The sequence below is a fragment of the Chironomus tepperi genome, unplaced genomic scaffold (assembly GCF_022539635.2).
Source record: "Chironomus tepperi strain 1889 unplaced genomic scaffold, CSIRO-AGI_Ctep_v1 contig_475, whole genome shotgun sequence".
NCBI lineage: Eukaryota > Metazoa > Arthropoda > Insecta > Diptera > Chironomidae > Chironomus > Chironomus tepperi.
Window position 1 is genome coordinate 17761 of NW_027226597.1, and position 20915 is coordinate 38675.

The 20915-nt window shown below is 33.5% G+C and overlaps 1 protein-coding gene across 1 annotated transcript; it reads left to right on the plus strand.

Moving 5' to 3' along the window:
• On the plus strand, nt 1-8302 carry LOC139099555 (cystathionine gamma-lyase-like). The gene is made up of 4 exons (XM_070652051.1): nt 1-141; nt 5706-5804; nt 5900-6525; nt 7758-8302. The coding sequence occupies exons 1-4, from the start codon at nt 134-136 to the stop codon at nt 8222-8224; spliced, it is 1200 nt and encodes a 399-aa protein (XP_070508152.1). The 5' UTR covers nt 1-133; the 3' UTR covers nt 8225-8302.
• Nucleotides 8303-20915: the final 12613 nt, after the last annotated feature.

A 20915-nucleotide genomic window follows, 5' to 3' on the forward strand; every position in this document is an offset into this window, starting at 1 on the left:
ACTTTTAGTCTCAATTCAATTTTGTTGTCATTTAGTTCGTACGCTTCTTCTGAATTAAATTACTTCTTTGTGTTCATACATTATTAATTCAATTTTTTGTTGTGAATTACTAGCTGCTCATTAGACTGATAAAATGTCGAAGTAAGTTCAAATTAATTTCATTATCATTCAATTTTGTGGTATACATTCCACAACTGATACCACGTGAACTAGAACAGAACCTTAAATCAAAATAAATATCAAATTTCATGAAACAAAGCAAAATAATCGATAAGTTCATCAAACTTTTTTTGTTATAGCTTTCAACAAAAAAGGCAAAAGCCTAAATCGCACATAATGTATTTTTAGAACATAAAAAATTGAGATTAAGTTTAATGTGAAATAATTTTAATGTAGTGAGGATAGACAGGATGTTAACCTTGACATTCATCTCATTTATAAAATTATCTATTAATAGTTATCTGTATTGAACGTCTTAGGCCAGTGGTGGGTGAACTGTATGTTGCGGGACACCTTTGTGGTAGGCGTCGACCAAAACCTTACAAGCTATACGGTTCATTGCGGTTCATACGGTGCCGTAACACACAAGGTGTCCACTAATGTCTTAGACACATTATCTTTGTGTCGCTGTACACCAGTTATCCACACCTGTCTTAGACATATTACCTATGTGCCTCAGTACACCTTGATGTTAACCCTCGATCAAAACCATACACGATATACGGTTCATTACGGCTCATACGGTACCTTGACACACAATTTGCTAACCACTGTCTTAGACACATTACTTACATATATTAGGTATAAAATAGACTTTTATTAGACAATAAAATTGCAGGGTGTAGACTTGCTCCTTTACTCAGGTAATTGAAATTCCCAATGAGACTAGTTCATGTGCAAAAAATTTCATTGTTACGAGATGAAAATGTTTGAAAACTTTATGTGTTTACGATAGTTTTGCCTATAAATTTTACTGATGCTATAAATAATGTGTTTCTTAAACGTTTTTGCGGTACCATGAGAAATATCGATCTTGAGTAATTTGAGTGATATCGTCTAAGACAGTGGTGGGTAACCTGTGTGGCGTGGCACATCTACGTGGTGCTCTTTGGGCATTCTTTGGTGAAACTGAACTTGACATAGTGTTCATGGCACTTGTCATTTGGAAGCACACTAGCGTGCCGCAGCACACAGGTTGCCCACTCCTGCTCTAAGAAGTTGAACTATGATAGCAAAGTTTCTTCAACCAAATGGCGCGTGTATTTTTATTGAGCAAAAAAAAAACTTTTGATAAATTGGAATTTTCGAGGGGTTTTTGGCAATAAGTATTTTGGCTTTTTACTCGATGTTTGAAGCTCTATCAACTAGCATGTCTGAAACTTTAACCATCAAATTAATCTTTTAATCTGACTATAATCTATGAATCCCATCAAGTGCTTCTTTAAGGGAAAATTTTCTTCTCAAGCTTATATTCTCTGAATATTTAATGTCCAGATACTTAGTCTCCTCATAAGAATTCAAAGAGCATAGAAATTTAATAAAAAAAATTCTAAGTAACAGAAAAAAAATTACTTTAAGTAGAAAATTATGATAAACATTAAGCAATAAAAAAGTTGTCAGCAGTTCGTAATTGCCAATTAAAGCTTAATCGCTGTGTATTTTTATGGCAATAATTGAGTTATAACTACAAAACGGGGACTAATAATAAGTTTTTTTATTTATTTGCTTGTAAAAATTTCATATTGGGTTTTATTTGAGTTTTGGAAGGTGAATTATTGAAATTAAAGAGGAACAAGCTTGGATTTTGAGGAGCTGTTTAGTTTGGTGATGATAAGAAAAGATTTGAATGAGTTCTGAATAGTCATTCTAATCCAGAATTTAAAGCAGCGTTGTCCAAACTTCGGTATGACACATCTTAGAGGAAAGCCTCAACAAAAACCAGAGCTTGAAGTCGACTCGAATTTTATATGGAGTCAAATCAACTTGAGTCGTCCAAGTTCAAACTCGTAAGTTCAAACAAATTCTGAGTTGACTTCGATGTTCAAGGGATATACGGTCCTAATATTATCATAGTGTGTCACGTAGGGTTGGACAAATATTCGAATATATTCAAATATGATTTTTCCCAACGTTAGAGTCACGCCACTTAGTTTGGATAATATTTGCTTAAAGATTACTTACTAATTTAGCATCACAAATTGTGTCTGAGTCAAACTAGGATTTGCAGAGATCTCGGGCTCGACAAAATCTCAAGGCCAATACCAAGTTTTTAAGGAGATTTCTCAAATTTTCTGGTAATTGAAGTTTGCGCTAGCTTTCCAATTGTTTATCCTTAATTGCAAGGCAAGAAACCTAGTTTGACCTACATAATGCAGCATATGTAGCTCTACTTCTAAAGATTTTTAAAGAATAATATCCATATCCAGTTAATTGCCTATAATATTCACATGTATCAACCTCATCCAACACGTCCCAAACTTACATTTCATACCTCTAAGCCTTTCAACCATTCATCAACAGCCCTGAAAGAAAATACCCTCAAACTCCATCACAACAACAATAACGTCAAACTATAATAAAATTAATTACCGTCTGAGTTTATGCAACAAACTAATCATTAATCACATTAATTTCAATTTGAGTCATTTATGATGAAGAATAATAGACAGATTGTCATTCATAAATGAACTCTATCACCTTGATGATCCCACATAAATACGTCATAATCTTCGCTCGTGTATGTAAATGACATGCATTATCATGAAAAAATTCTTTATTTTATTTACTTTATGTAGACATAATTTATTATTCTAAAAATAATTACTTAGTAAGAATAACACGACATAATATTAATCTCGTGTTTATAAAATAAGAAGTGAATATTTTTCTCATATGCTGATAAGACAACAACAGGCGAGAGAGGCATAATAAGATAGATTAAAGTCTTTTAAATGCCTTGTTTGTTGTCTTCTCAAGTGAGCCCCGTTTAAATTTATGTTAATTAAGTCAAATTAATGCAAATTAAATTCCTGAATGAACAGCAATGAAATAGCTCTTGGGGGGTCGTTCATGAATGATGGCTAATGATTATGGGTGGTTGGGGGGTTAATAGAGCTATGTTATCGTTGGTGGCAATGAATTTTGTAGTTTGAATGTTTTGATGACTTTTGAAGCTTGAAGATAAGTTGGATGTTAACTGAATTTCTTGAGAAAAAGTAGATTTTGTGTGAAATTCAATTGCATAGCACAAATTGGTTAATCGATTCTAAATTTCAAAGTCCGGAGTCGACTCAGATTTTTATGGAGTCGAGTTCACTCCGAATTCTCTGTCTTACTTGACCCCAGCTTCGTGTGACTATGGCTTAGAATATAATATAATGTAGGGTTTGGTTATAGCAACGGCACTGCGATCGATGATCTGTTGTACCATTCCAAATTTCCTACAAAATGAGACTATGGCTTGGTACTGGATTAAATTCAAATCCGGTATCATGCTAGAGTCACGACGGCCAGGTACCAGATTTCGGATCGATTAACCGATTTGTGCTATTCATGTCAGCCACATCCGAGTCGACTTCAAGTTCTATGGCTTCTTTATTTGTTCATCGACTGGTCATTAACTTGCCTTTAACTAGTTATAACGTACTTTAGTCCAATTGAACCGTGCACCTCGCTGGGGCTTTTCTATGTCGTCTTGTTGATGTCAACTGAGTTGAGTAAAGGGATGGTAATTGCTACTTTTGGCTCATTTTGACGACGAGACGAGCAATATATTGCAATATTCTACTTGGGACTGCCTGTATAAATATCACAAAACTTCTAAATACAATGCATATCAGTTCCACAATACAATACAAGCTCTTGACCTTCCCACTAACCCAACATTGCCCCCAGCTTTAATTTTGTATTGATCTTATCCATCACTTCGATTCATTATCATTGACATCACTAACAAACAATTTCTATATAATCCATCCGGTAGAAATTCCCATATATCTCTCATAATTAAATTTGTTTCTATTTTTCTCCACTCACATGTTTTTCCTATCCTACCCTTTATTTTGTTACTTCTTCAATCATCACATCACATTTTATGGTTTTGTAACTTTTTTTTTTCTTCCTCCTTTACTTTTCTCTTACTCATCTTTTAATATAATTTATTGGGTAGAAAAGTGCTTTTGTTCATGCTTTGTCTCAGGTTTTCCGGATGGATTTCTTCTTGGCACAAAGCACAAAGAAAAACACATATGAGTATTGTTTATAAATCAGAAAGTAATGATGTTTGTGTAGCGAATATCACAGATGTTCTTATTTTGCTTTTTTTTGAGATTAATTCTTTACGAAAATTGTTTTTTTGTTCTAGAGTCAAGGACGGATAATGTCAGTTGATATTGAACAATTTTTTTGAATTATAATATAGACAAAATAAAGGAATTTTGAAATAATGTTGTAGCTTTAATGATTACTAAAGTTGTGATTCGAGAAGTGTCTCCAGAGACAACTTGATTACATTCTTATTTACAAGAACCATACTAAGATGTAGAGCCTTGTCTGCGTGGACAAAATCCGTTAGAACTAGTCATCAACTAGTCATTAAATTGCCTTTAATCAGTTATAATGTATTTTTATTTACTCGGGTAGGGTAGTCTGTTAACATCCCTAACTGACAATGAGCATACTAATCTCATTAAGCGTACTCATTAGCATGTTCCTTGTCCGTTCGGGTATATTGAATGTAGACTTACAAATATTAATGTTGCAGTATATTTTACCTAACCACATTTGCTTGCAACACGTTTTCTAGTTGGAACTGAATTCCATCAGTTTTCTGACCAGACATGAACCTTATCTTGTAGGGTTTAAAAGTTATTTTTAAGCCTAATCATTTTGAATCTGTTTTCAAATATAAATCTACTCCTCGAATACAAAAAGCTTGCTTTTAAGGTAAAAGTAAGGTGAGAGTGACGCTTTCGAGGATGCTCATTTTGTTCATTTAAGTTTAGCAAACTTTCCAAAAGATTGCTCTGTCTCTGTTAGGGAACAGTTTTTCAGGACGACACACGTTGCAAATTCGTTGAAATTCGACCTTAGGACAGACTCTCGTCGACCTGGGCCGAACTATGGCCAATCTAATGCCAGATTGTTCACTATTTTCCCCCTTAACATAGCTAGAGTTAGTTTGCATATCTTTCTTAAAACTAGACTTAAAATGAGAAAACACCAGGTGCAATTCAATTCAATGCAAATTCTAGGCCACTGAGTCCATTTACTCGATGATTTACAGCAATTTAAAATTAAATCATGTCAAATCACATGACTCTTCATTTTCATTAATAAAAACTGTTCTTGAAAAATTTTCTTCTATTTTTGGATATCCTCCAAATAATTTCAATGCAATTCCGTTTATAAAGTCGTCGCACACAATAATTAAAATGCGTTGTGCACTACGTAAAGTCGAAAATATTCCATCTACTCACTTACAAGATGTGCATGCGTGACTGTAATGAAATTTGTGTCATTCTCATTAAGTAATTTTTCGCCATGTCATGGATAAAAAGAAGTGAAAAATTTTACTTCTTCCTGTCCTTTCTTGTTATATGTCAAATGCCACAAATACATTCACATGATGACAAATTAAAGGACATCCATAAAAGTTAAAAAGGAGTCAACACAAAAAGTAATAAATTTATTTGTTTTTCCAACAGATTGACTTTCGGTGAGGAACTCGGATTTCAAAAGCAAACTCCAGGCTTTGCAACAAAATCCATTCACAACGGACAAAAGCCTGAACAATGGAACAGTCGGTAAATAAATTGGATTTTATTTCTTCTTTCCAAAACATTCTTAATCTCAATTTTATGTCTATTTTTGTACCTTTTTCTTTTCGGACGGATGTTAGAGCTGTCGTGCCACCGATAAGTTTGTCAACAACATTTAAACAATCAGCACCAGGCGTACATTCAGGATTTGAATATAGTCGATCGGGTAATCCCACGAGAAATGTACTTGAAACATGCTTGGCTGGACTTGATAATGCCAAATATGCATTGACTTTCTCATCTGGATTGGGTACACAAACAGCAATTCTATCAATGCTTAGAACTGGTGATGGAATAATCACTGGCGATGACATTTATGGCGGTACAAATAGATTGTTTAGAAATCTTGCTGCAAATATGGGTATTGACGTACAATTTGTTGACTTAACGGATTTGAAGAACTTGGAAAAAGCTATAAAGCCAAATGTTAAGCTTGTGTGGATGGAAACACCAACAAATCCCGTCATGAAAGTTATTGATATTAAAGCAGTTGCTGAGATTGTTCATGCTAAAACAAAAGCTTTCCTCGTCGTCGATAATACCTTCCTATCTGCATATTTTCAACGTCCATTGGATCTTGGTGCTGATATTGTTATGTATTCATTAACAAAATATATGAATGGACACACGGATGTTGTTATGGGAAGTGCTGCAACGAATAGTGAGGAGCTTCATGAGAAGCTACGCTTTTATCAAAATGCTACAGGTATGTGTTTTTTGGTTTGCTAATTTATATTGAGCTAATTTGGGTTGGTCGTAAGTGATGTCAATTTGGCAATACGGATCCAGTGCAGCACCAATGTTGCTTGAGTTTGGAGCAAGTCCAGCGCTAAACCAATGATAATTTGGTCCAGATCCAGATTTTTTCTTATTTTTGAGGTGATGTCTCTTTAAATGCATCTGAATTGGATATGTCAGCGAATTTGTGGTTTGGGGACTGCTTCGTAGCAACTTGGTACCTGGTTGCCGCTGAGTCCACCTTTAGTGTGGCCCTAACAATTTCCTAGTGCCGGATTTTATTTCATACACTTTCCGGGATGATTCAAACCGTCATACAGCTCCAAACTTGATCCAATCCTTAATCCCCTTTTAAAAACAACAGACATCACAAGTCAACGACCCCATACAAAAAAATAATATCCACAGATGAGCTTTCCGTATCGTTCTTATTATTCTCATTAGTTTTTTTTTCCTTCTGTTCCTTAACTCACCCTAAAGGGCATGAGATGAATGGAAAATTATGTAATTGAATAGAAGGGTTGAGCTCGTTATAGATGAAAATATGCAAGCTGACTCCTCTTTATGTTTTCTTTTAATTCCAATAATTTTTAAACAAAACATGTTTTGTGATACTTTATCATCGAACGTTGTTATGTTTTTGTAGAACTTGTGAAGAATGATGAACTTTATCTTTTACGAGCAACAAATAAAGTTTTGGGTTTCATGTTATGGGGGCTGCTTTTGGGGGGTTTGCTTGTAATGGGTGGACTGAGAGAATTGAATGTTTAAGGTCGAGGACTGCCTTAATGTTCGAATGTCTTCGTATTTTCTTATGTTAGTAAGTTTAGACCGGTTTTTAAGGATATGACATTTATTGGAACAGCCTCAGTCTACCTTCAGCAACGTATCTCATCAAAATGGTTTTAAAACAGTCGTCAAGCCGACAATCACGTCATTTTGATGACGACGTAGCTGTACTTCAGTGACTATGATGTACCGTTCGGGTTATTAATCCTATCTGCACGGAAAGGAACAATAATTGATGAACATCCAATTAAATGAGACATCGACCTCACCCAAAAGCAACCCAAGAGGATATCCATCTCAATTGTCATCTTCCGTGTCAATAAAGCCCTCAGCATTTAAAAGCTCATTTATCCTAATTCCTAATCTCAATTTAATCCCCAAATTAAATAGTCTCTAATTGTATATCAACAGGAATCGTTCCATCACCATTCGATTGCTATTTGGTCAACAGAAGCTTAAAAACTCTATCATTAAGAATGGAAAGACATTTTCAAAATTCTGTTACTGTTGCTAAATGGCTTGAGGCTCATCCAAAAGTATCAAAAGTTTTACATCCAGCATTGCCATCACATCCACAACATAAAATTGCTTTGTCACAGACCTTTGGGCATTCCGGTATCATGTCGTTTTATATTAAGGATGCAACATTAGAAAATTCGTCTAAATTTTTGGAAACATTAAAAGTTTTTACACTTGCTGAATCTCTTGGTGGATATGAAAGTTTAGCGGAACTACCAAGCGTTATGACACATGCATCTGTGCCAGAGGCTCAACGTGCTGAATTGGGAATTACTGATGGATTGATTAGAATATCGGTTGGCCTTGAGGACTCACAGGATTTAATCGATGATTTGGAGCAAGCACTTGCTGCCTTTTAAAGCATTCTCTATTTTTATAACCTGTCAAAAAAAAGTTATTTTTTTATACGAAATAAATTTTTTTATTCTATAAAGTCATGACTCATTACTTTTTTCTATGTCGACAACTTAATTGACTTCCGATGAAAGGTATTGGCTAAATATTTACATATTGTGATGTCTAATGAACCATCAACATTGTATCAGTAAGCAATTATATTCATAACACTAAGCTTGAAATTTGATATTCATGAATACAACACCTCCTACCAACCCACAAAAGGTTCATACACTTATGTTCCTTCCTTATGCATACATCATCATCGATTCGTATTCATACATCAATGATGAGGCGTATGATAATTTGTCAATTTCATTTTCATTCTACTGTTATTACTTATCATGCATATTATACTTTATTTATTGATTTTCAGTTTGAAAATGTTCATCAATCAAGTTATTTACACTAGACTTGAATTGTTTTTATTCTTTCAATTGAACATGCATTGATTCATAAGAGTTTGTTGTGTTTTTGGGGTTTGATTTGATGTGAATACGTAGGATGGTTGATTCATTTTTGGTGACTTTAGTCAAGAGACAAGAATATTTTTTAAAGGATTGAAAATTGGATGTTTTTGAGTAATTCGATTATTTTTGAGTACTTACGTCATGAACTGTGTCTTGGGGGATTCTTGGAAGATTGGTTGAATGTCTGATAGGAATAGGCTGTGAATAAAAGATCGGATATTCATGACTAGACATACGATAGTCTGTTACACTCGGAATCTAGGGATTTATCCCTCAAATTAGAAGCTTTTCTTGAAATTCAAATTAAAATGGCAGTTCTGGAACAAAAACAAAAGTGTTTACATCGTCTATGGATGGAATCTATGAGGAGACTTTGTTTTGGAACAGGAAAGTTGGCGTAGAACAAATGCCAGCTGAAGATAGTGTTGTTCAAACTTTCTTAAGACACGGTACAATTTGGACGGTACACGGAGTATTTTTTCAAACCAGCACTAACCGTGCAACACCTAACCTATTCTACCTAATTAACGGTTTGCATTGTCTGTTCAGTCGTACGAAACACCAGTGTCCCCCACCATACATTTTAAACGTCACTAGCTAAACAGAGACCTTCTACAAACACACCCGTTTGGACAAAAACTATGTGCCACGACACTAAATGATCGTCTTAATTTTCTGGGGATAACACAAACCGTCCGTTTAGGAGATGACATATGCGGTTTCGGTTTACCACCAAGGTATACCGTGGTGCAGACATTGAACCACATTTGCTTGACATTAGCTAATCGTACCTTATTTTGATTCACTCGGGTATGTGACATAGCCAACAACAAACCGGAGTTGACAAAATTAAGCTTAAATTAGGCATCAACTGTACATTAACGCATTTTTGTCAACTCGAAAGAGTCAAATTGGGAAGTTTTTTGCGTTAATTTAAAGATTCACATAGTAACATGGCTACATCAGGTAACAGCTCTTGAAATGAATGTTTTCAAGATATGCAGCTTGTACACATAATTCAAAAACAATCGGCCTGTTTCACTAAAGTGGATTATCCTCGATTTCGGATTATCCACTTCAGTTTTTAGCGCATTTTTGAAATTTTTTTCAAAAAGGTAGCTTAATAAGAAACTTTGTTCGGTCGTTCGTTCGTTCGGTCGGCTGACGTTAAAAACTTTTTATCTAGACATCGTAGAGAGCTCGGAATGGTTTTAAAAAATCAGTACCATAAAGTTATTGCGGCGCCGGGCATTTAAAAGTTTCAAATCAACACATAAATACTATAATTAACAATTTTTCATTTTCATAACAACAAAAACACGTTTTTTCATTGTTTTACAGTGTTTTTCAATGTTCTTCGAATTGTTAACAGTGTTTACTGAACAAAATTTAAATTTATCATAACCGTTATGTGGTTTGAATTATAAAAATCCGTTAAATTATATGGAAGTTACCTGGATCCTACTGGATCTTGTTTTGTAGATCTGTATGTGACCTGGATCCTACTGGATCTTGCATTGCAGGAATGGAAGTGACCTGGATTCTACTGAACTGACTTATTAATCAAACACTGATCGCTGGGACAAAAATGCGCTTAAGTCCCTCGATCAATAACACGAGGACTTTTGTAATTTTTTGGAAATATCTCAAACATTTTGAGAGTTTTCGAAGATACATTTTGTAATTTTTGTAGAGCGTACTTTAACTAATGTTTTCGTATATTTGGAATTTTGGGATCTCAATTATTGACAAATTTATAGCAATGATTGCAGTAAATCTAGTAGATTTGACTGAGAAATTGAATAATTAATACATCTTTAGGACCAACAAAAATCAAGATATATAGAATTATCACTGCCGGGTCACATTATTATAAGCTGAAATAAAAAATAATTCAACTCTTAAAATGTTGAAGATATTTCCAAAAAACTGAAGTGGATAATCCGAAATCGAGGATAATCCACTTTAGTGAAACAATCTGAATATGCTTTCAATCCACCAGAATTCAAAACAACTCAAAGCAAAAAGAAGGAAATTATTTGAAAACTTCAAAGCGTCGTAAGCCACATGAGTTTTAAAAAATAATGAAGACAAGCTCAACATATTTCAAAACTTCAAAAAAAGAGAAACTTTTCCGTATGCAAAAACCTAATTAAATTAACAAAAAAGAAAATAAAAATATAAAAGCATAAAAGTTCACGTCACGTATCAAGAAATAAAAAGCTTTCGTGTTGTGGAAACAACAATCTTGCCTGAACGTAAAACCGCACTTTTTCAGGAAAAACCTGCCAAAAAACTTTATTTTATTTACTTGAAAGAACTTCAAATTATTCCTTAAAAATAAAAGAAACTTTTTACATTTCCTCATGTGAAGCATGCAGGAAGAAATATATTATTTTTGTGTATATTCATTATCATTCAAGTCATTAACAAAATTGTGAGATGAATATTAAGTATCTGAGGTGTGTGTTCATGTATATCATGACATAAAACCAAATTATACATTCATATACATCATCATTGACTTTAATTACCTTTAATATTGACAGAGTAAAGTTCACAAAAGTGCTTTTTATTTTTGTTATTGAATGTACGACATAAACAGCATTAAAATTTAATGTCATTTTTCAATTGCTAATGGTGTTGATGAATTTGATTTCAGGGTAGGTTTTTTGGAATAAAATAGGTCAATTAAGCTTAAATGAATCGAATGTTAGAACTGAATTGACTTTAATATATTGATTTTTTTTTTATTTTGATTTTGCACAGGAACGCAGTTTAAAAAGCACAGTAAATGGACTAAGCTCTATAGTAATGGGAGGTAGCATGGATACAGCGACAGAATAGAGTCAATGAGAATGATTGACTAAATACTGTCGGTTCCAACCTCTATATTACTTTCTCAAACAGCACGAAGCAACAAATTTGATTTTGTAGTTAGAATACTTCTAAATTAGATAATCAGTAGCGACGTAGTGGTTAGAGAGTAGTTCAAACAGTTCTAATGACCCGGGATCAATCCCAAGTAAAATTTAGGGTTTCCTAAAATTTTAAAATCTTGTAAACATACTTACTAACTTAAGGAAGGCTTGAGTTTAGTACATTTGCATTGTTGTTCACACAGTAATCCATTGAACTCTTACCTAACTCATTAAATACCAAAATAACAAATTAAGTCATTTTATATGTCCGAAATCAACCGTCTCGTAGACGTCAGCAAACATCCTCGTCTTGATGTCAGCGAACTTTCACGTTTTACCGCCGATTGCGGAGATGTGACAACACCCTGATAACTACATTGTGCTATTCAGATTCCAAATGGCTTTCAATTGAAGCATTAACATAAATATCATGATTCATGACTATGACTTGGCGTCGGACACGATTAAAGAGTCAAACTTGTCTGTTGCCGGATTATTCGATCGATTACGCGGTTTGTGATATTCAGGTATGTTCCTAGTGGACCAATCATATCGTGTCCTAGAGTATAGGTTGAGAAGCGTTGTAGTAGAACAATTAGTTCTCTTCCATCTAATAACTAGCAACACTGACTCGATCGGCACATATTGAAATGTAGCCACCACGGCGATGAGGTGGCAGTATACTTAAAGCCAAGTTGCTGTCATTTGGCAAATCCGGTTGTTTTCAGGGTGAGCTCAACTGAGTCACTATGGCACTTATACTTCGCCTTACGGAATTTAATACACGAGACTGTGTGATAGCTGATTTAAGCCTAAATTAGAAACTTCATCCTCGTGCTGACAAAGATTAAAAGTCTTTAACATTCAATACGAACAAAAATTGTAAGACGAAGCTCAATCCCATCAACATGCCATTACTTGACTTCTCACTTAACTGATCGTGATAAAATGCATAACTGCGTCAGCAAACAAGAAGATATCTATTAAGTATGTAAATGTTCATCACCTAAAGTGACAAAAAAACAATTCATTTTTATATCGCTTTATTCTTCTTCATATATCCCCTAATTATCATATTATTACAGCTTGTAATTTTCGATACCTAAAATAAACTCGAACTTGTCTTTTTTTGGGTAGGAAATCAAAAGCAACAATCCTGTATAAACAACATTTTTATGAAAAATGGATGTTTGTTAATATTTTATTTACCCATAGAAGTACAAATAGGTTGAATATGAGGACATTCTGAGCACATATAAAGGAGTCACCCAAACACGAAAATTTCATTAGTTTCATTGTAAATTTTCATCAAAGCAGCCGCAGGGATTGATAAAAAAAAGTCTTTAATTAAGCCCAATTGTGAGGAAAATAATTGAAAAGTTTTCCAGGATATACAGAGGCAATTATGATAATTATTTACTTCTATTCCATATAATGCATGTTGTGGTCATTATTGCATGCTGAATCATAAACGATTCTCAAAACAATGAGTAGAGAATAAGGAACATACAGGACTGTATAATATTATTATTTAATGTGAATGCAAAATGTTGATTAAAAATTATAATTAGGAGTGTATCTTTTGGAATATGATAGTGAGATAGGAGATGTGAACTGAACTATGGAGAGAAATTTTTGGAAATGAGGGGGAAACAGCTTTGGGGGAAATTTTTTAAAATAGGGAATATTTGGACAGCTTTTGAATTTTGTACATAGAGAACAGTTCTTAAGGTCAATACCCTCAATTTCAGGTACAAATTTGTCCAAAAAATTGATATTTCCTCAAGTTTCCCGGTTCTAATTAAAAAAGAATTCAATTCTTATCAACATAAAGCCAAAGAGTAGTATCTCATTTATTTTGTGGACATGACTAGTCAAAGTGCAGTCAATCTAGTTTATATTCACATGTTTAGGTGATTCTGTCAGTGCAAGACTAAGGCTTTAAGAAACTAACTGTCTGTAAATTTTGCAAATGCATTTGTTCGAATCCTATAAGGTAAAATATTTAGTGGAAGTTGACTTTAGCATCGTTCGTTCGTTCCTTGGCTGGGGACACGAGGCCGATTGCCGCGTTTAAAGAACGTCTGTAGACAGCTCTATCTTTCGATAACTTGTGCCAGTTTGGATGACTTTAGCTTATCTGATTAAATGATGAGAGTCTACTCATGTATTTGACTCCAGTTTTGAAAGTCTTCTCTTTGTAATTGCATCCATTTACCTCCTTAAGTGACATTGATGGCACGTTGGTCGATTGTCAAGTCAAATGTCTAAAGATGCTTCCATTCTTAATTTTCTTGTGCCAGTTTGTGATACAAATTAAGACTTATCAAAAGTGTCCAGTTAATGTGCAGACTAACATTAAATTCACGAGTTTTTCAGACAGTTTGAAGACAAATTCAAGCAGACAGACTAGCTTGAATGAATTTTGTTTATGCTTGTTAAAATAACAGGAAAAGTGCTAAGAAAGTGAGATATTCAGACATTAATTAATTAGATTTGATCCTAATATGTCAGTGGTGGTTAACCTGTATGCCGCAGCACATTAGTGTGTCGCAAATTTTTTTTGGAAATAGCATGAAGTGTTTGGTTTTGATCGAGGCTTACCACCAAGGTGTAAATACTATAATATGTGTTGCATAGACAAGTCTTTAATTGTTTTCTGAATTATAGCTGTTAATAGATGTGTTATCTGTCTCGGTTGCTCAAGTTTATACATATTCATCATATGATGACGTGACACTTTTATGTTCTATGCCTTAATCTATTGTACATGTCTGTTATAGGCTTGATATTATTGAAATATATTGTGTTATATCTAACAGACTAGACAGTAATAAATCGACTAATCTGGTTGAAAGACCAGACAATTTTTTCCATTGAGTCATGCTTCCCCCTTAACAATATCCATGGAATATCGTCAGCATAATCATTATTATAAAATTATTATAATTCTCTAAATATTTGAATAATTGAAAATTTCTAATTAATATTTTTTTTTTTTGTGTCTATATTGATAGTGTTCAGACAGGAAGAGACAGAGTAGACAACAGCAAAAAAAAGCATCCTCATGAATATGATGCTCGTGGCATTTATGCTATATCAGTTTTTAACTGTATCCTCCGGTCTTATGCTACACATTAATATTGATGAAAATGATGATAAAAGTACTTTAATTTTATATGAAAAACTTTATAATTTAATTGAAAATATCACAATACGACATAGTGTTAACATGAGATTGTGGATTATATCATTTGATGCAAGTCTAAAGCACATCGTCGACATATCAAAATTTGATAAAACCAATAATAAAATCATGAAAATAATTTATACAACAGATTATCAGTTGAATATACCAGACAGACGAGATTATGCGACAATATTTTTAGCACAAACTAACGATAATCGTTTAGAAAATTGGCTCAATATGAGCCTAAAACTGCCATCCGATTCGATAAAAATCTATGTGAACCACAATGATTGTCATTTAAATGAATCGATGCTTGCTGAAATCATGAGCAAATTGTGGCATTCGCATGATAAAATTGGCTTTATTTACTACATATCGTTGTGTATGCAGCCATATAGTATAAGTGGTCAACGTAGCAATAGTGTCGATGACGATTATGGTCAGCAGTCACATAGGAATAATTATATCATCAATTTATTTTACTATCATCCATTTTTAAGACATAAATCAGTTGTGGAACAACATCAGCACAATTGGGGTAGAATGGAAAAGATAAATTTGATAAATGATAAAGGATGGACTGATATGAGCAGTCAAGCATTTCATTATTTTCCGTTCGTACCACATAAATTGAATTTCTATGGATATTTATTGACCGTTATATTATTTCCATCTACAATGGCTTATTTTAGAAGTGAAATAAATTTATTTAAAAAATATTTGTCAATTGAGACGTTAAAGGATCCATTTCATAGTGTTGGTGCTTATTTTGGTGAGGATGTTGAGGCATTGTTGGAATTTCAGAGGCTGATGAATTTTAGTATAAACCTCTCACCAACATCTGATATGGGATTCTATGGCTTTAAAGTAAGTAACATGGAAAAAATGTTTTTTAATTTACTTTTTGAGGTTAGGATTGTTGATGCACTTTGTCTGTCTGACTGTCTTTCTGTGTCTTTTTGTGTCTTTCTGCGTCTTTCTGTGTCTTTTTGCGTTTTTTTACGTCTTTCTGTGTCTTTCTGCGTCTTTCTGTGTCTTACTGTGTATTTCTGTGACTTTCTGTGTCTTTCTGTGTCTTGCTGTGTATTTCTGTGTTTTTCTGCGTCTTTCTGTGTCTTCCTGTGTCTTCCTGTGTCTTTCTGTGACTTTCTGTGTCTTTCTGTGTCTTTGTGTGTCTTTCTGTGTATTTCTGTGACTTTCTATGTCTTTCTGTGTATTTCTGTGACTTTCTGCGTCTTTCTGTGTCTTCCTGTGTCTTCCTGTGTGTTTCTGTGTAATTCTGTGTCTTTCTGCATCTTTTATGTGTCTTTATATGTCTTTCTGTGTCTTTTATGTATCTTTCGGTGTCTATCTGTGTCTTTCTGTGTCTTTATGTGTCTTTTCTGTCATATTTTTTCAAATATCTTTTGACCGTTAATTTTTCAAATATTTTTCGACCGTTAATTTTTCAAATATTTCATGACCGTTAGCAAGTATTCAAAAAAGCGCTCTAGTCTTCAAATCCTTCATATTCCTCTACATGCCACCTAAAAAAATGTTTCACTTTTACTCCCTTCATTTACGTATGCATGTGAGATGTCGGCATATGTGTTGAAATTTTAATGTGTATACACTTTTTTGTTTCGAAAAAAATAAGGAAAAAGAAGCACAAAAAAAATGTGAAGGGTGCACATACTGATATGTATGAATGTTTATGTTATATGAGGTCCCTCAAACAACATAAATCCCAATTTTCAAGTCGTAAAAAAAAGAGATATGGCAAAAAATGAGACACAAAATCAACTTGACAGCAAAAAAGGAATCCACAAATTTGCGCCTAGGCATTATAATGTCTCTTTTTTTGTTGTTGTTGCCTTGCCAAAGTAGCTCACACATTCTTTTTTTGCACAGCTTTTACTATTTATATTATTAAAGTAAAGGACCACATTTAAGTTTTTTCCTCGACATTTCTGTGCTTTACACATAAACATTTTCAGTCCTTGTTAGCACATATTTCTGCACAAGCTGGGATAGTTTGATAAGTTTTTTGTTATTTTTTTGGTTATAAATTCCTGCAATATTTTCTATTCGATTGTGACAATTCAATGCTATGGAATTGGTTGAAGTTTTCGAATAAATTGATTTTTTGTTTGAAATTTTTTTATAAAATGTTTGGAATAGTTTAGTGATGATTCAGCTTTGTGTCTCAATTTATTAAGGATTATTTTCAATTTTTTTAAAGTTTTAAAAATAAATTTAAATAAATTGAATTGGAAATTTAAAGAAAACTTAGCGGAAGTGAGTAAATTACGATTTAATGTAGGGCGGCCATCTGCTGTATTTTTCCCGGGACACTGCTGTACTTTTCTACCTTGCTGCTGTGTCCCGACAAAGCCTTAAAATGTCCCGATTTTTCAATAAGCCGACATTTTCCTATTGAAGGGTTCAAGCCCAAGACTGAAAATATTTTTTTCGTAATTTCAATTATTTTCTGCGTTTTTTTGCAAGTTTCTAACGTAATTTAACTAGTTCTTTGAATATTTAAACTCAAAATAGTCCAAAATAATCCCAATAGTGTCAAACTTAAAAATGTCCTGATTTTTTCCAAAAGTGTACCGATATTTTGCGAGAATCCACTGGCCACCCTAATTTAATGTCAGTTTGCACATTGTGTTTTGTAGGAATTATTTAAATTCACCTAAATCACTTAAATCAGCGTGCTCATAAGTATATACAATCAATATGATTGAGCATGCTCCTTGATTCTTCGGAAAACATGGGATTTGCTAATGATTGAGTCCATGCGCCACTAGTTACCCTTTATATTAACATCAAATGAAGCCTAATGAATGTCATATGGCAGCCCTTTGAATGCCTCATTAAGTTGGCTTCCATAAAATGTCAATATGTGAGCTTTTGCAGAGCTTTAAAAGCTCCGTAGCGTCGAGTTTTGCATTACTGGCACTCTGGATAGTCGGATAGTTGTTATTACATACTTAAGAATGATGAAAAAGAACTTCAAGTGTTGCGATGAGTAGGAAGTGCTGCAATATTGCAATGATGTCCACACGATGGCCAATTAGGCAGTTTAACTAGAATCAAGCGGAGTTTGATTGTTAGTGACATTCCTATCAACAATACAGTGACTTCATTTGATATGTGCTTATCTAGCATTATAGGTCATTTAATTGACGTTAAAGACGCCGTCCTTCTACCACTTGGATGTAGCTTCATTCTAGTTAAACTATTCATTTGGATGGTTTATAGACAATATTACAACAATCACAGATCGATATAGAAACTATTTTTTATATCCTAATCAAATATCTTTGTTAGAAGCCTAACTATTTCTTAAGTTCTCAAGAAAAATCACATTACAGCATCTATAGCCCAAAGTAGGACTCGAACCCACGTCTTTTCGATAATAAATCAAGTACTCTTATCTACTGATCTACCAGGAGTTACTAGAGAATGTAGCAAAATGCTAACTTAAACCTTCATCTCTATGCAAAGCTCATTGAACAGCTAAAGCAATTAAATTAAACCAATCCAGTAAATCCATCACTCTAACTTAGTTAGTTATCCTTCCTAGCATTAAATTAATGCCATAAATTAAGAATGACAAGTCTAATGGGAGTCGTATAGTGAAATTATTATAATATTTCTTTCCCTCATATCTCATCTGACTGATTTTTTTCCATAACATTTAATTCAATTAAAGTCTGTATACAGCTATTACGTGTTGAGTATGTAAAATATGAGAAAAAAGCTTCCCATGTCTATTGAATAAGGTTAAAGTTACTTTCATAGTAATAAAGTTTTCCGAAAAAATTAAGCTACACAATGGATTTAAATTAAAGGATATAATCACCATGGTTATGCTGTGTTACTTACTTTACTAAAAATTTTCATTATCTTTTATGTTTAATTCATTTGGAACGAGCAAAATGTGCTTTTTTAAAAAACTTTTTGCTCCTCATACATTTGTTATTATTTTTTTTACACACACTTCTGCTTATTGTATGGCGTCAACCCGTAGCGAACGATATGTATAATATGATACAGACACACTATCTGCACTAAAATTGCTTTTTCATTTAAACTTTTTTTTATTTTTTAATGAAAATTGCAAATTTAATTCGGGGAAATTTTTTTTATGTCTCTTTGCCTTTTTTGTGTACACAAATTATATCGTATTTTAGCTATTCATGGGATATGATGCTTGGGGTGTAGTTAGGGAAAGGAATTATGAAGGTATGAGGTAAAGTAATTAGATAAATGCCTTTAAATAGTTGTCTAATTGTAAAATAATAGATGCTTTTACATTTAATTAGGCATAGATAAACTGTCTGAGTATGTCTTTGGCAATTAAGTGCCTTTATGGAGTAGTTTACAAAATACTTGAAACAAATTTAGTGCAGTAACTCCAAAGGTCGTCAGTTCGAATCCTACAAATTGCAAATTTATATCCAAATCTGGAGTCAAAACTGCCTAGCTATATAAATGGGCCATTGATTAGATCTCTGTTGGCTATAGATATATAGAATGAAGTTTAGGGTCCGTTCAAGATGAAAAGGCATTGAGATTTGTGTTCAGTTGTACCCATACCTTAGTGTCATTTAAATAATCCTATAACTGCTGGTGGTAACTTTGATTTGAAGGCTCAAGGTACTTGACAATCATAAAAATTGGTACTTAACCCTAACAGACAAGGAACATGTTCTCGGGACCTTCTTAAAAACTTCCTTGGCCCGTATGTCGCGTTTCTCTCGTCTGTCTCTATCTTTTGATAACTTTTGCTTGTTTGGGATATTGAGAACTCTCGAGAGCTTGCTGTTCTTAAATATACTAGTTGAACATGCTTGCAAGCGTAACTCTCAGCTTGTTCTGCTCTTAAGAACTAAGCTCTTTTTCTGCTTGGGCAAGTTATATTTTCGATAAGTGTGGACTTAAAGGATTAATTAGATTCTTAAACTGTGGAAAAACTGGAAGTTTCAGTCAGACTAAGGGAAGACTCCCTGATTAGTTCTTTTTCAAGCTAATTTATTGTTAGCAAGACCACATAATGCAACAATAAGATCAGTTTCAGAGTATACAGTTCAAGGAAGATTTCTAGTTACTTCCTTCCCACTTCTCCTTCCTCAATACACATCTATAGTCCAACAGTCCATGAACTTTACTACTCTTTATCTCTTTTACCATATTTCAGCCCTTTTATTTAATTCCTGTGTCATCATTTTTTTGTTTTGTGTTCCTTTTTAGTACATGTAGGAGGCATGAAGCATAGCATGAAGAGAATTTATGATCCTTTTTTTGTTGTTATTTGCATGCACTTTAAGTTCGCCTACATGCTATCACACACTAATCCTCTATCTCGCAACAAATTTTTTTCAGATACATCCAATTTGAATTTTTTTCAATCTATCTTCCATTCCGTATATCCAATAACAATAAAAAGTTTTTGTCATCTATTGAAAAATAACTCAACTTGTTTCCTCTTTTTTCTCATTCTCTGACATGTTGACGAAAACAACAACAACAACAACAGTTGCCGAATGGAAGCTTTAATGGTGCACTCGGTGATCTAATCAGTAGACGTGCCGACTTTATGGCAAATGCATGCTTTTTAAAAGATTATTTAACCGATAATCGTTTAGAATTCACAAATGCCATCAATGATGATAAATTATGTATAGTTGTGCAGACAGCAGCGCTGGTATGTGAATTATATTTATTTAATGTCACTTAAGTATGTAGGAGTAGTGTTAGACCACAAATCGAAGATGTGCCTCCACCATTAAATAGATTAATATTTTATTATGACTGTGGATGTGTAGAGGCATCCAAAAGCTGTGGAGCATGTGTGTGGAGGGTTAAAAGGAATATTTGGTTTGGAATTATCGTCTGAAAAAAGTATGTCAGATGCATGTGGCGCATGAGGTGAAACGGAGGTATTTGTCTGCTGAATTTGCAACTTAATTCGTGAAATAGTAAAGGCGTAGATGAATGAATTGGAAATGTGACAAATAAACACAAATTTTAAGGATTTATGTCTTAATGCTTCGTCTTGTACAAATAATTCAAATGGAGTTTA